Source organism: Coturnix japonica, chromosome 4 (genome assembly GCF_054131305.1).
Source record: "Coturnix japonica strain WE chromosome 4, WE-NBRP24, whole genome shotgun sequence".
In the NCBI taxonomy this organism is placed as follows: Eukaryota; Metazoa; Chordata; class Aves; order Galliformes; family Phasianidae; genus Coturnix; species Coturnix japonica.
The window spans coordinates 89,900,844-89,917,145 of record NC_140666.1 but is presented as its reverse complement, the minus strand read 5'-3'; the positions used below and the strand labels follow the sequence as shown (position 1 = coordinate 89,917,145).

Genomic DNA, 16,302 nt, shown 5'->3' with positions numbered 1-16,302 from the left:
TGTCTGGTGTCTCTGTGTTTAAGTTCCTATGATATCCTTGGGGATGGAGATCCAGAGCAAGAATCTTATGCCTACAAAGGCATATCTCCTCTCCTTGCACATATTACCTACCTTTATAAGCTTTCTCCCAGTGTCTATCAGAGCACTCTTTTCAGTATCCAAAGGCACCATTTGAAATGGGAGGAAGCCTAAAATAACATGTTTCAGGAGCTGGAGGAATCATTTTGTGGTGGAAGAATGAAATCCCAACAATACAATTGTTCATTGGAGGGTCATTTGATCAAAGTATAGATTATATATATACATATATGTAAAGAAAATAAGAACAGTGAAGGAACATGACATAGTTTGTGTTGGTAAGTGGTAGACCATACCCTATGACCTAATAAGCAAATTCACTGGGTAGACACTAAGTCACATCACAGGGCTTTCCTCTGGTTGAACGTAGACACTTGACTCTTAGCAAGCTACACCTGTTGAGTCTTCCTCTGCTCTCAGAGTGACACAGATCATCCCATCCAGAGTTAGCCACCAACATCAGTCAGTTGAATCCTGACTGGGAGAGACTATTCCTACCTAAAATCAGTAGAAGGAATCCAGGGATCTAAAGTTGGATGAGATGAATCCCTCTCTTATTTAGATGAGCACGCAGGACTGGGGTGTTTGAAATGGTGATTTTTAATGTCGTTTCTTTCCAATCTAAGCCATTCTATTATTCTAATTCATGGTCCTCATAGCATGGGTATCACCTCCCCAAGAATAGGCTCACATGGCTGAAGCAGCACACAACTTAACTCACAGAAAACACCACTTCTACTCAAAGGGCTTCAGAAATGGGACAGAGCCAACAAACCCTCTTCTCTCACACCTAATCCCTGCCATGATCAGAGCAGAAGATGGAGGCATACTCCACATGGGGACATTCCAGCTTCTTTCCACCATGGAGGGCTTTCTCTCATTTTCTGCCTTTCCCCCCAGCTCAGATCTGTGGAGCCATAGCAGCTCCCCACTCCCAGCCCCAAGCAGCATTATTTTATTGCTTTTCTTTTCCTGTTTGCCAATGGAGGAGCGTGTTTGAACAAGGCATTTGCTTTGTAGACAACGCACAAAAAGCTGGGAGCAGCTCTCTGACCAGGGCTGACCTTCAGCCCTGCATTCATGAGCATGCTGGCAGCCCCAGCAGCTTCTCCTGTATCATTCCATGCCAGTGTGGTTTCCCATGCTCAAGAAAGCCAGCGTGCTCTGTGGTGGCCCTCTATGTGGCATCAAGAAAGGCTCCGTGGGTCCCATGCCACACCTGCTGTCTTATGCATGAATACATCCACAGACAATGCAGCAGGGGAGAGCAAATTTCACCTTGTTCCACCTCCTGGGGAATTTTATTCCATGGAGGTCTTCAACTCAGGCCAATGCTGGTAGCTCTCCATTGCAGATCCCTAAGACAAGTTCAGCAGCCCATGCTCAGCTCCCTTGCAGTGTGCAAACTGCCTGACATGTCCACAAGGAAACAGGGAATTAGAACAGTGTCCTTGAACAGCATCAGCCTATGGCTCCCTAGGCTTCTACACTGGTTTCATTGATATCTGAGATCACTGCAACTGAATTTCACCTCTGAACTTTTCATGTAGGGATATGGGAGATGAATATTGGGATCTGAATCTTGCCCAGTATCCAGCTGGAACCCACCCACCAGGGACAAAAGTCTTCTTTTATACCCTGAGATAAGGCCAGAAAGACCTACAATGCAAACTCATCCAAGGAGCTGCAGATTTAATGAGCGCTGCAGTAAATTACTTAGTTCTTAGTTTTGTGAAAGAAGAATACAGCAAAACTGCTTTAAGATTCCCCGTTCCAAATTGACTTACCCACAGGACTTCATAAAAAAGATCCATATTTAAGGCACGCTCACACCTTGCCTTGCTATCCTTCCATTATTTTTTGATGAAGAAAATGTGTCCCTTTAGCACTGGGTCTCTCCAGCTCTACTTGGGCATGGCAGAGGCAATCTTTCCTTACTTTCCTCAGGTCCAATATCCTCAGCAAGGTTGGGAGGGAAGCTGTAAGATATAGTTAGAAAGGAGCCAAGCATCTTAGGTGTGTCTTTAGTAACTTAGATGTCCTTTAGTCATGGTCTCACACATGTGGGAACGGCAGCAGGGTGACTCTGGATGTTAAGGATGCCTCACGTCCTCATCACAATCACTTTCACCTGCTTTTAAGAAGCTCCTGGGAAACTGAAAATGACAAAAGAATATAATAATAATAGAGAAAGTGTTTCCCTGGGTTAAGTGAAATAAAAGAGAACAGGGAGCCTTCTCCAGTGATAGTCCCATATGCACCGTGTGCAGTGTCATAGGGAAAGTAGCATCCTGGTGAGCCTGGGAGGCATAGCAGAAGCTGGTTGAGGCTCTGGTGGGAAAGCAGAGGCTTCTTATTCTCTTTGAGCCATAAGTTTGTGCTTTCCCTGTGATGACACCAGCAGCTGCTGCAGACCTGGCCATAATAGTTAAAAATAAGCATCCTGGGGAAAAAAAAAACAACAAAACAACCCAAAAAACTTAAAGAAGAGATGCTGCTGTTAATGCTTATGAGTGTTGGTAATTACAATTAATTACTATCACTCAGGTATTCACTGCAGTGTGCTTGGTAGCCACCCAAACTCCAGATCTGAGCTGTAAATACGCCAGGCTGACTGCGGCCACAGAGGACGTGGCTGTCCCAACGTGTCTGGGTCCATCCCCAGCCCTGAGGCCATGGGGCAGGAACAAGCCTTTGGAATTATCCATGGAATTACCCATGGAATTATCCTCCTCTGCATGCCAAAATGGGGCTGCCATATCCAGCCCACCTGCTGAGAAGGGCTCATAGAATCATTAAGGTTGGAAAAGATCTGTAGGATCCCTAAGTCCAAGCCCAACCCATTCCACCATACCCATAACCATGGCCCTCAGTGCCTCGTCTCCATGGTTCTGGGGCACCTCCAGGGATGGTGACTCTGTTATTTCCCTGCCTGACCACTCTTTTGGAGATGAAATGTTTCCTAATATCCAACCTGACCCTCCCCTGGGACAGCCTAAAGCCATCATCACCTCTTGCCCTGCTGCTGTTACCAACCCTCACCTCACTCCAGCCTCCTTCCAGGAGGAGGCAGGTAGCAATAAGGTCTCCCTTAAGCCTCCTGTTCTCCAGACTGACCCATCCCATTCCCTCAGTCTCAAGGAGAGCTGCACTCCAGACCCTTCTCAGACCTGTTGCTCTTCTCTGAGGCCCTGGAATTGACCAAATGCCTTTCTCATAGTCAAGGGCCCAACACTCAATGCAGCACTCAGGGCTGTGCAAACTCCCGAACCACGTCTCAGAATTAGCTGGGTGAGTGCTAATAATTTAACAGCGAGGATAATTGGTGTCTGAACCCTGGTACTATTTAATTTGCTGGGATAGACACAGCCTCAGGGCCCCCACTGCAGCCCAACCTGGGAAAGCATCCCAGTGGCTTGAAAGCACTCGAGCAGGTGCGAAATGTTTTCCTGGGTTGGGATGAAGGGTTTGGTCCAGAGCCGAAGCCTTGGTGGGGAAATGTTGTGCCAGGAACCCCAGAAGACCAGCCCTGACACATGCTGTGCTCGGTGGCCAAAGCCAGGCTGGATTTTCCATAAAGCCTGAACCCTGGGGCCAAACCCTAGAGAGATGCTTATCTACCCCTGCATGCCCCCACATGCACGGGCTGCAGGCAGACCTCACAAACATGATGTTGGGGAACACTGGAGCTGAGCAGGAATGCTGAAGCTTCATCTCTGTTAGGGTCTGGGTGTGCAAGACCAGCTGGTTGGCATGGATTTCTCCCTGCACTGGTCAAGTTTGCAATGCTGAGAGGTGCAAGGGACAGTGCATCACGGCATGGGGGACTTGCAGCCCATGTCAAGAGCTGTTGAGATTCCTCCCTCCATCATTTGCTTCGAGATGAACAATCTTCCCATGAAGTATCCAGTGGGATCTGAACCCAAAACCAGGCATAAAGATGCTTCCATCACCTCGCCAGCCCTGTGCTGGTTGGTGTTCAGGCTGTGCCCACCCAGCCCCAACAAAGAGCTCACTCTTGTTATCTCCAGGAAGTTACCACCCCAGTCTACATCTTTGATGGAATTATCTTTCCATAGAGAAACAAGAGGACACCCCAGCTCAGAGCTGGATGCATCTCATCTCAGTGTTACTGCACCATAGTCTGCTCCACCTGCTGCAAACACACACTATTCCAAACACAGTGACTGCAGGCTGTTTTTCACTCTGCCTTCAGCTCCCAAGCCAGGATTCTTCCTCTCCACAGTGCTGCTATCCCCACAAACAGCAAACCTGGGAAATCTGCCTCGTTATAAAGCAAACCTCATTGTCTCACTGAGCCCTAAACCTTTTGCTGCAGATTCAGGTGGGAGCTGAGGGAGATTCTGCCAGTTCTTGCAGGGGGTTCCATCCATCAGAGTAGGTGATATTAAGGGCACTCACCTAAAGAACACTTTGCTTCTATGGATTTATTCCAATCCCAATTAGGATGCTGTGGGGAAGTGGAAGAGCACAGACAGGCAGGAAGGGATGAGACATTCAGATAGGGCAACCTGGGGATGTTTGCTATCATGGTTGGACAGATGGGAACAGAAACGTGCCTGGAGATCCAGTCACCTCAAATGCTCTGTTCTAGAAAACCCACAGCTCTGGCTTAGAAAGAGGATGGCAGGGCAGAGGGAAAGATTTTGGGGGCAGAAAGAGGCAAACACTGTATTTAGCCATGGCTTCAGCACCTTGTGGTGGAGAAACATCACCAGATCTTCAGATGATGGTGATGAGATGGGGTTGTAGAGCATCCCCTAGGACCACACAGCTTACAGGAGCCCCCAAGAAGAGGACAGCCTAAGGTGCACCCATCCAGGCCTCTTGCAGCCTGTCCCCTGCAGCACAGCTTCATTACCAGGACGGTGGCTGGAGAAGGAAGCAGAACACCTTCAGTAGTCCCTTGGTGGAGCAACAAGTGGCCAGAGAACAGAGGAGAAGAAATCAACCCCTCAAACAGCCCCCCCACATCTGCTGCAGGCTGGCTAATAAGTACAAATGGCTAATGAGCCCAAATGGCCATCTCGTACCCCAACAGGGGGGGGGGTCTTTAGGGCTTCACACATCCCTGTGACGTTGAATGATGGCCTCCCAAGCACTGCTAGGGCAGCCCCTCATCCCATGGCAAGCGGCACGGAGATGAATGACCGCCGAGGGGATGTGGCAGCATGGTCATTTTTCATCTGCAGCGCTGCTTAACCTTTCGTGGGCAAATCCCATTTCCCCAATGCTGGCTGGGCGCCGTACCTGCATTAAGTATTGCTGGGTCAGGGAGGGGCAGCTGTGATTTATGCCTTCTCCCTGCTAATCGGATTGCGGGGCAGGCAGATATTGATGGGTGCCTGCCTTTGATCCATGGCTCTCGTGAGCCTTCATTCAATTACTGCCCCGCAGCACGCAATTAGCAGGGCCGCAAAGCCACGTGGGGCTCATAATCACAGCACGCAGCGAAGATGAAGGGGCTGTCACCAGCTGCTGGATCCCACCTGGGGGTCGGACACACTGCCACACATCAGGACAAAACACTGGGGAAGCATGGAGGAGAGATGGAGAAAAGCCCTGCTTCCTCCCAATAGCCCCATCCTATTTCTTCCCTCCCTGCACCTTCATCCTCCCCACCATCCACTTTGCACCTCTCTCAGCACTGTGACTTCCAAGCCAGGGTACCCCTCACACGACTCACTTTTACCTCCCAAATCTGATGTACCCACCTCCCACATCTTCCTGCTTGCTCCTCTTCTTGCCAGCAGCTCCCACACCCACCCCACAAACACAAATCACACTATCCCAACCTGCCTCTCTCCTTCTCACATTCCTTTTATCTGCTCTAAATGCCTGAGTTCTCCAGGTGTGTGATGACAGCAGTTTCTACCAGCTTTCACCCTCCATTTTTGCTCTGAACTCTTCAGTCCTGCAAACTTTAAGCTCTTGGAGGGCAGTCCTTCTGGCTCAGCATCCCTCTGCCCACCATCTTCTTGCTCTCATGGGTAGGAAGAAGTGTCATGAAGTTGACTGTATTCTCTCATTCAACCAAAAATGTCCATCCTGCCCCAAATGTGTTGTTTCATACCAAAAGAAATCCAGCACAAAGCCATCAGCACCAACAGGGATCATGGTGATGTCAGCTGGGAAGTGCTGAACAACCCCACAGAGCGGTGTGAAGGCAGGAGGATGAGATGGGTGCAAAGCTTGGGGTCATGCACCAAGACAAGAGCCCTTCAGTTTGAAAAGATCAACTAGAAAGGGTGGTTGGACACTGGCAGAGGCTGCCCTGCTGTTGGAGTCACCATCCCTGGAGGTGTTCAAGGACTGTGAAGATGTGGCACCTGGGGATATGATTTAATGGGCATGGTGGGATGTGCTGGGGTTGGGTTTGGGGATCTTAAGAGGTCTTTTCCAACCTAAACAACTGTCCAACCATCAACCCATCACCACCACCATGCTCACTAAACCATGTCTCTCAGTGCCAGGGGTTGAATAAATGCTGATACAAAAGCAAGCAAATGCAAACTGGTTACCAACAGCAGCAGCGTGCAGGATGGAGACCTCCAAGTGCCTGAAAAGTGAGATGCTGGGTGGCCTCCAAATAAATGTCCTGGGGCAAAAACTCTTCATTCATGTGAGGATTTAAACCTACGTGGTATCAATTTAACAGCACAGGACCTACTGCGGTCAATCCAACCTTTGAGAAGTAGACACTCATAAGAGGTTTTGAGGTCTGATGGGAGCCCATGTGTTCCCAACATGTGACTTGCATTTAATAAGATGGGGAATTCTGGGTCACCCCTGGCTGGTCCCACATCGACCTGGGGCTTGGCTGTGAAGCTTTTGGCTCCGTAACAGCCTCCAGCCTCTGCTCAGACTCAGAGTTCACTTATCATCCAAACAATGTTTTCTTTCCTGTTGCCTTTTGCTGGAGTTCTCTGAAGAGGTGACTCCCAGATCCACAAGCAATCACAAGCAGGGAGGTTTGTTACTCCCTATTTTTCATCAAGGCAGGTGAGACAAACACTTTTCAGCAGATATTTCTGTGCTCGTTTCCTCCTGTCTCTGTCCCTTCTTGCCTTCACCTCGGTTTACCTTTTCACCTCCTTCCTTGATGAGGTTGGCTGAGGTTGCAGGAAAGCAAGGTTGTCAGATAAGCCTGTCTCCATCCAACCCATGGGATTTTCCTCCTCAAGGCAGTCCCAGGAGTTGCAATGGGGCAGAACATGGAATGAATGAGTTGGACTCCACGATCCTTATGGGTCCTTTCCAACTTGGGATATTCCATGATGACTGCACCAAGCTGTGGGTTTGCTGTCTCACCATGGCCAACTACATTGAAGGTTGATGCAAAGAGGAGAGAGAGGCAGTGAGAGAGGACACAGCAGGGCACAAATGGGTGCTCAGGGTGGATATTAAGAAAAGCTGTGCTGGGAGGGTGATGCAGCCCTGAGACAGGCAACCAGAGATGTCCATCCACGGAGGTTTCCAAGACTTGGTTAAATAAAGCCCTAGCTATCCTGCCCTAGGGACAGTCCTGCTTTAACCCAAGGAGGTGCCCCATGGAGGCTGAGCCCCTGGGAGCTCTGTGCTGAGATTCCCCAGTTCTCTGTTTTTTAATTAGCATGTGTCATTTTGATTTGGTATCACTTTAATTTCCTAATCAACGTGCCACGTGGTCAAACATCTTGCATATCCCAGTGCCAAGGCTGGGAGTTATTTGAGGAATCTGATATCTTAATGTGGTTAGGGCCAGAAAAAAACCAAACCACTAATATAATCATCATATTGCAAAGGATGATAAATACCATGATAGAAAATATGCAGTGTGAGCAGGCAAAAAAGATTCCCCATGGAAAGCTAATGCAATCCCCTCTGCCTTGATGAAGTGCCTATTATCTTTGCTCTGCCCTCCTAATCTTAATTCCTGCTCAGGATTACTTCCCCCTTCTGCAGACATAGATGTGATCAATGAGAGCAAAATGCACGTTCCTTGAAGGTGGCTACTCAACACTTGGGTTTCATCATGCTTGTTTATGCAGGAAACCATTTCAAATAGCCACAGAATTAGGCAAAAATTGGCTTTATCCCCCAGGATGCCAATGTGATGTGAAGTATGGGACTCAGAGGGGTGGTTTTCCCAGGGCAGACCATGCAAACAGGCAGTAAACCTCCCCCAGATGCACAAAAACACGCTGAATTTGGCCCTTTAAATGATTTGGGATTATTTTTTTCTGGACAAAGTGAAGGCAAAGGCAGCGCCTTTGCAGCAGTGACGCAGCAACGTGAGCACAGGCACTTCTTTAAACAGTTATATGCTGTATTGTTTAATGGAAGTTACAATAGGATAAATGTACAGTCGAAGTCAACATGCTAATTTCTAACGCAATTTAACCTGTAAACCATGCAGTCCATTTTTCAATCAGTCAGTTTTTCTTTGTTTGTTTGTAATCAGTAGCTCTGCTAGTGAGTTTTAAGGAAAAAAAAAAAAAACCAACAAAAGTTCCCTTTAAAGTTAAACCTAATTTACTATTTTTTTCCCCTTATTGTGCAACAACTTGTGCAAAAAAAAGCTGTCTTCACCACATTGTTAGTTTAGAAAAATCACGCTCCTCCCCCTCAAAAATTGAGAAAAGGCAACAACACAAGCAGTCAGTAGGCACTGAGGGATGGGATGGGGGCTGGAGTTGGGATAGGGATTGGGTTGGCAATGGGAATTGGGATGGGGATTGCGGTTGGGATTGGGATGGAGATTGGTGTTGAGGTTGGCAGTGGGATGATGATGGGAGTTGGGATGGCAATGGGGGTTGGGGTTGGGATGATGATGGGGGTTGGAGTTGGGATGATGGTGGGAACTGTGGTTGGGATGAGGGCAGGGAATGGGATGGAGATGGGGATTGGGGTTGGTGTTGCATATGGGATTGCAGTGGGGATTGGGGTTGGTATTGGGATGATGATGGGGATTGTTTTTGGGACTGGGATGGTGATGGGGATTGGGACAGTAATTGGGAATGGGATGGTGATGGGGCATGAAGTTGGTGTTGGCACTGGGATGGTGGTGGGGACTGTGGTTGGGATGAGGATGAGGACTGGGGTTGTGATTGAGATAGCAGTGGGGACTGGGATTGGGACTGTAACGGAGATTGGGATAGAGACGGAGGAGGGAGTGTTCAAACCTGTTCCCTTTATGATTTGCTCTGCAGCTCGGTGCCTTAGAAGTGTCCCAAAAAACTATTCTGTGGAGGTTTTAAGGCAAATAAGGAAAACAAGATAAGTGGATGTTTCCCAGGAAAGCAAGCTATGTTTTTCTTCTTTTTTTTCCTTTTTTTCTTTTTAATCCAATGGTATTGAATTGTTTGCCAAGCTACGGGGAGAGGGAGGCTCACCCACTTCTTACTACAGTTTCTGCTTTAAAACCTAAGGAATGATCAACATATGTACATGGATGTGTTAATAGCAGCATTATTTGTGCTGGGGGTTGCAAACTGATGGTTACATCAGTGGGTTTGGCCCCTGCCTCCCCCCAGATCACAAATTTATAGCAACAAACTTTCCCTCATAAGCAATACCATCCGTATCAGAGGATACCAGTCATTAGTAAGCGATTTAGAGGGGATTTTAAACGTCTTCCAGGGCTTTTTAAGCAGTCTGTTTAAAAGATTAATTTTATTTTGAAGGGATGGAGCTGCATCTCTCAGAACAAAAAGTTAATTAGGACCAGAGCACCAAAATTCCATTTTTCATGCCCGTGGTGTGACTTGTGGTTAGGTGCTTGACCTCCCGAAATCAGAAACTCCCTGATTCTGATGGGGCTGGGCTGGGCATTCCCAGCAGCACATCCCAGTTGCCAGCCCCATTCCCTGGAGTAGAGCTCACCCTGAGCCACAGCCACTCTGGGATACTTAATGCAGGAGCTGCTCCTTGGGGATAAAAAACACAGATTCCAAGCCAGGTCCCGGCTCATGGGGGTGATGCTGCTTGGTCCTGCTCCCTTATTCCTGCTGGAGGAAAATCCTCAGTGTGCAAAAGGCACCTCCTCATCCAGCAGCGACGTCAGTGGCTGAGAAATGCTATTAGAAATTGGGTTTGACAGTCTATCCTCCCACTAATAAAAACTGGAAACACCAGAGTGCTCTATTTGTCATGCTTGCTGATGCTCTGTTATGCTGTTGCCAGCATCTGTAGCAGCGTGATTCTGAAGTGTTTTAAAGTGCTTGTGACTGGATGGCCCTTCACTGAGTGCCTCGTGCATTGAAACCTCCCTCCTCCTCCCGCCATTGGGTTTTTGCTTTAATCTCTGAGCTCTGCTGCTCAAAGGATGCTCCAAGCGGATGGTCCCACCTGCTTCTGCCACCACTTGTCCCCTGTCACCTGTCCCTACCTGGAGGGTCCCCTTGGGTCGATAACATCATGTGGTCCCTTGCTGGCAACAAAACTGTTATCTATCTGCTTCTTTTTCTTCCATCTTTCTTACATATATTTCCAAAAGGCATTAAGAAAGTACCCTCCAATCCTCTCAAAGAAAGGAGCCATAAAGCCAAGTTCCAGCTCTTCCCTCGTATTGATGGAAATAACTCACTGGTTGTGGTGGCTGGAGGTTGCAGTAATGAGACGAAGCCCCACGAGCTCATTGCTAGCAATGTGCCTATTTCAGGGTTCACGTACCCTTACCAAAAGGAAATCAAAGGAATATTGCTGAGAAGGAAGGTGAAGCACCACTGCATTGTGCATCCGGAGCTGGAGTGTGAGCGGAGCCAAAAATACAATGCTAGAAGTGCTTGTGGGCAGAAAGCAAAGAGCACAAATGCCCCTTTCTGCAGCCCCAGCTGGGTGGCACATGGTCAAATCCTGCCCCTGTGCAGCTCAGGAGCCTGCAGTGGGGAGCTGAATGGGAACAGAGCCCCACCAAAGCTCCAGAACCACCCAGCAGCTTCCACAAGTGGTCTGAGAGCCAATGGCCCCACGCATTTGAATGGTGTTAAAAAGGGCTCTGCCATTCACAATGAGGGTTTAAATTCCCTTGAACACAGCGTCAGGGTTTGGTAGTGGGGGAAGCGGCCGGATAAACTTTCACCTGCGGTAAGGAGAGTCAAAAGGGGAATGAAAAGATAAGGGCAAAAGTCCCTTCTCTCTGTAACCTGAAGCCCGGGATTAACATCCTGTTGATAGCGTGATGTGGTTCTCAAAGGCTGCCTTGATTTTGGCAGGTGATGCACAGGCAGCTCCAGAGCACAGAGCAGAGCAGAGCCCAGCTGCTGGTGCACAATGCTACTCCTGGGGGAAGCTCCTGCACCCCACATATGGGGGACACCTCCAAGTTGGAGGGGTGTGCTGGAGGCACAGGGACATGGCACTATGGCCGTAGGAAGGGAGGATGGGAAAGCAGCACTGCAAATCAGCACGGAGAGGAAAAGCAAAGCAGAGTGCTGTTCTCTTCCCTACTAGCACCCAGCCCAAACTGGCCCCATAGGGCACCCCAACCTCTCCTATGCAACAAGGCAGCTCTTGAAGCCCTTTTATACCCAGTGTAGGGTCACAAGACACCACCAAGTCCCATAAGCGAAGCTTGAGGTGCATCAGCTCTGAGCAGTGCCACTACACACACCAAAGGGTCACAGCTCCAGGAGCCACCCTCGACCCAGGGTGGGAATCAGCCCTTATGGGAAAAGGGGAGAGAGAATGAGAAATCACTGCCTCTCATCCTACATAAACCCAACATTCATTCTAGCAAGGCAAGCTAACGAGGGACCCTCTTTCTGAACGCGTGCTCCTTTGAGCAGAGCCCATGAGAAGAACCTGAAACCACGGCTCCTCCCTATACTTCTTGTGATCCCTTGTTCTGCAGCTGAATAACTTAACAAAAGGAAGTCAAACCAATTCTTTGAATTTGGCTTACAAAAAAAAAAAATTAATAATAATAAAAAATAAAAACCCCAACCCACCCACACTCACACAAAAAATACCCAACCAACCCATCGACTGGGTGTGAACTTCTCGCTCAGGCTTCAGGTTTTCCCGTTGCTTTGCAAAACCCCTGAAAATAGGAGTTGAGAACGGTGACTGCTGGCACCACCTCCTCTCCACCAGCGTGCCACCTACCTGCCCCGGGATTGTTTAACAATGTTTTGTCATAAGGGTGGGTTTCATCCATACTATACAGGCGAATACAAAAATACATCTGTTCTCTTTGAACAAGGATCCCAAGTCCAGGCGTGGGGAAGGTTGTGGGTCCCTCATGAGTGATGGCTGTTGATGAGGCCGCGGAGCTGCTTGGCCACTGTGTCTATCAGCTTCTGCTTGTCCCTTTCGTTCTTCCGAAATTGGGCAAAAACGTTGTTCTTCCGGCTCGTGTCCCTCATCCTGAGCAGAGAACAGAGAGGTTACAGTACATGCAGTGATGCTATGGGTGCACCGAAAGAAGCTCGTGGCTGGTAGAGCAAAGAGGTGATTGTCTGTAGACCTATAAACCTGTAGATCTACAGACCATCACCTTGGGTCTAGCCCCAAGCTTTATTCACCCCATGGGCCAACCCCAGCTTGTGTCACCTTCCTCAAAGCCAAGGCACTGCACCAATCCCGAGCCCCTAACACCTCTTGTTCTCCCCTTTATAAACTCAGAATGGTTTGAGTTGGAAGGGACCTTTAAAGGCCATCTGGTCCAACTCCCCTCCAATGAACAGGGACACCTACAGCTCCACCAGGTGCTCAGAGCCCCATCCAGAATGTCCTTACATGTTCCAATGTCCTTACGTGGTAAATGAGTGCCGTAATATTAGGAGGGTCAGGGAGTTAAAAAAAATTAGCATAAAATCCACAGCATTAATGATTCTTCTTGACATGGTGCATTGCATGCAGCCAAGAGATGCAGCTTTTGGGGCAGCTGTAAAGGTTCAGATGCGTGGACTTAACTTTACAGGATGTTCAATGAAGGAATCCAACGTTAGTTCCCCCAGTTTACAAACCTCAAAGAGATTTGTATTTCCTTCAATTGCATTGGTCTCCATGAGGTCCCCAAGCTCAGGACCAACAAGGCACAGTGTTGGGACAAGACCAGAATAACACAGAATGATAAGGGTTGGAAGGGACCTCTGGGGACCATCACCAACACTGGGGCAGCTCCATTCCTCTCCAGCATGCAAAGCTTGGCGTTCATGCACGTTTGCATTCGCAGATGCATTTTGGGGGGCCAACATCTCATTGCATGGCTCAAGCAGGGTGTGTGCTGGGGAGTGGAACCATCCCGTAAGGGTCAGCATCAGCACAGCCTAAAGGCATTGGGCTCCATGCACCCAGCGTGCTGGGCACTGCTCTCCATAATACCCCAATTTGTAACTGGTTTTCCTGGTAAATCAGATCTGGCAGAGGCAGATGGCTTTGGATGAACCACATCTGCTTGTGTTTTTGACTCTGGGTACCTCAATGAAGCATAGAGTGACCGGGACACAGAGATGATGGGCCCTGGGAGCACAGCAGTTTATCAGATGGAGGGTTTTGTGTTATCAGAGCACAAAACAAACCTCTTCAAGCTCATTTAACCTATTAAAAAATACATATCTACAATTTCCCGTGCTTCAGTCTTTGTAAAAAGGAGCCAAAGGGAATCTGAAATGTTCCAAAAACCATCCAGCTTGGAACTGAAAACACAATAACAACCTCATCCCAAAGGCTAATTTGCTGTAGTTATAAGTGCCTGAAGGCACAGGATTATAACTGAGCTGCTTTCCCAACAGTAACCAGATAGCTTGGAGCAATTTTATTCAGCAAAATAAGCTGTTGGGTTGTTTTTTTTATCCCTTCTTTTCTCTTTATGTATTTTTTTAAACTGAAGCGGGTTGCCAGCTGCTCCCCTGCAAGAACCACACAGAAAGAGGAGGGTTTTGAGTCACACACGTTACAGGTGCTGCAGCATTGGGAATTTTGGCAACCACTGCCCTGCTGCAGGACATCACCCCTTCCTCAAACACCTTCCCAGGGAGCTGAGAGCTCCATCTCCATCTCATGGGCTGTGCAGGGACATCAGATGTGCTGGAAGCAAACCTGCACCTTGAGAAACCTCCACCCTTGGTCGTCCCATGGGCAAAAAAGCACTGAGTTCCTGCCCAGTGATACCCATAGGTAAGGCATGGCATTCTCTGCCTTAGCAGCCCCAAAATCTCATGGAAGATGCTCAGGTGCAGATTTATTTCCATGAGATGTTTCTAAAGAACTTCATGTTTTATGCAAGGAAATCTTGGGGGTGTGTTGAGTGACTGGGAAAGAGTTGCAAGGAGAAAGCCATGGGGTTGGGGTGACCAAGCACTGCTGGCAATGCACTGACCCTATCCCAAATGGGATGGGACAGGAGCTGCTGGTATCTCCTATGTGGATTTGGGAGCACCAAGCTGCTACCAGCCCCACTTAACCAATGAGAAACACGCCTGTGGAACACAAAGTCCTGCAACAACTACTGGTGTGTGCAATGGGCATTTCCCACCTACACCCAACTGTCACTCAAGGTGAGAGGAATCTTTTTCATAGAGAAAAGGGTTACAAAACTGCCAACCAGCTGCATTAGTGTTTCTGTCAGGGAGCAGGGCTGGGACGCAGCGTGTTTGCTCAGAGCTCATGCTGCTTGTAGAGCAAGAGCAAGCCTGTGCCCGTGTGTGCCTGCAGGGATGGAGCAGGGTCCAAAGGGCTTCTCCAAAGGCTGATGGTGGATGGGTTGGGAGGGCAGCTCGGAGGCATGAGGCCATGGATGGCCTTAAAGCCATCAGCCTTAAAGAAAAGCCACATTTATCATAGACTCATAGAATTATAGGATGGTGAAGGTTGGAGGGGACCTCAAAGATCATCTGGTTCCAACCTCCTGCCTCAGATCAGGCTGCCTAGGGTCTCATCTGACCCAGCCTTTAACGCATCAAGGGATGGGGCATCCACAGCCTCTCTGGGCAATGTGCTCCAGTGCCTCACCACCATCATGGGGGTCAACACTAGGGTGCCATGTGCCAGCCCCATTCTTTTTCAGCCTTGGGTTACAAGAGCTGGGTGACATGGTTCTAGATAAGGATACGCATCCCAGTATGAAGGACAGGCTGGGAATAGAGGAGAACCTTTAGGAGATCCACACTATTGTACCTGCAGAGCCCCAGGACAGCTGAGGCCAGTTGTGTAATGCTGTCCCTCTATGCTGGCCCAGGAATTAAAAGTAAGAGGAAGGGAAAGAGAGAGCTCAATGCTGTCCCCACCCCTGTCAACAAACACCACCTTAAATAGAGCCAAGCTTTGTTTAAATTAATCTATAAGAAAAAAAAAGGAAAAAAAAAAGCGAGGCAGTAAAAGCTCCTCTTTTAGTTCTAATTAGTGCATTTGAGACGATAGAGTTACCAGAGGGAACTGTTTCAAAGGCAGCTTGCATTTAGATCATTTAGTGCTCCATTTAAATCAAACAATAAAGTCACTGCAAGGTGAGGGTAAAAGCCCAAGCAAGCAGCATACTTACACTCGTGATATCCTATGGGAGATGTGTGATTAGGAAAAGAGATAATCATGAGAACAAGTTACACAACCCGGCTGCTTCGTGTCCAAACTTTCAGCTTGCTTTTTTTTTTTCCGTTTTATGGATAGCTGTGAATATACTGCACACTTTTGCCCCACGGATGGAAGGCTGCAAATATACTGCAAATGATGTAACGTAGTGCATGAAGCACACATAAAATACGGCTGTAACGTATAAAGGTGTTTTGCACTGACACAGGGCTCCACTGCAGACCCTGCGTGCAGACCGACAGCCTTTGGATGCTGTGGGTTGATGTGAAATGAGCCATTCCCACGGATGGGAAGGGAGCAGGTGTGGTTGAGTTGACTGCTGACAGCACAGACCCACATCCAAAGTCTCAAAGCACACTCAGTTTATGCTTCTGAAGGCTTAACCCCAATGCCAAACTGAGCATCTTCTACTCTACATGCAACAGAAGCAAGAGGTACTCCAAAAAACAACTCAAATTCTACCCAAGGATCTGATTTTACATTAAACCAAACCAAAACCCAACTGCCAGCTCGCTCATCCTGCCCACTCCTCCATGTCAGACCCAGCCATGGAATGAGGAAATCATGAATTATTATTTTGGGTTTGTTACTTTGCTGGTGAGGTGTGATGGAAGCAAAGGGGCAGAGCAGGGCTGATCCTCCTGGTGAGGATGAGTGACCAGGTGGCACTTGTCTCTGACAGCAGGTATG

The 16,302-nt window shown here is 48.4% G+C and overlaps 1 protein-coding gene across 13 annotated transcripts in view; it reads right to left on the bottom strand.

Annotated features, from left to right (window-relative positions):
* Positions 1 to 8,386: 8,386 nt before the first annotated feature.
* Positions 8,387 to 16,302, bottom strand: part of EXOC6B (exocyst complex component 6B) — a 222,204-nt gene continuing 214,288 nt past the window's right edge. For 11 of the 13 annotated variants that reach the window (XM_085547581.1, XM_085547582.1, XM_032444054.2 and 8 more), the window contains one exon: positions 8,387 to 12,447. In XM_085547581.1, coding sequence (XP_085403707.1) covers positions 12,321 to 12,447 — 127 coding nt within the window. In that variant the 3' untranslated portion in view covers positions 8,387 to 12,320. Of the gene's footprint in view, positions 12,448 to 14,677; positions 15,578 to 16,302 lie in introns of those variants that run through there. The other 2 variants (XM_085547579.1, XM_085547575.1) reach the window with 2 other exon arrangements.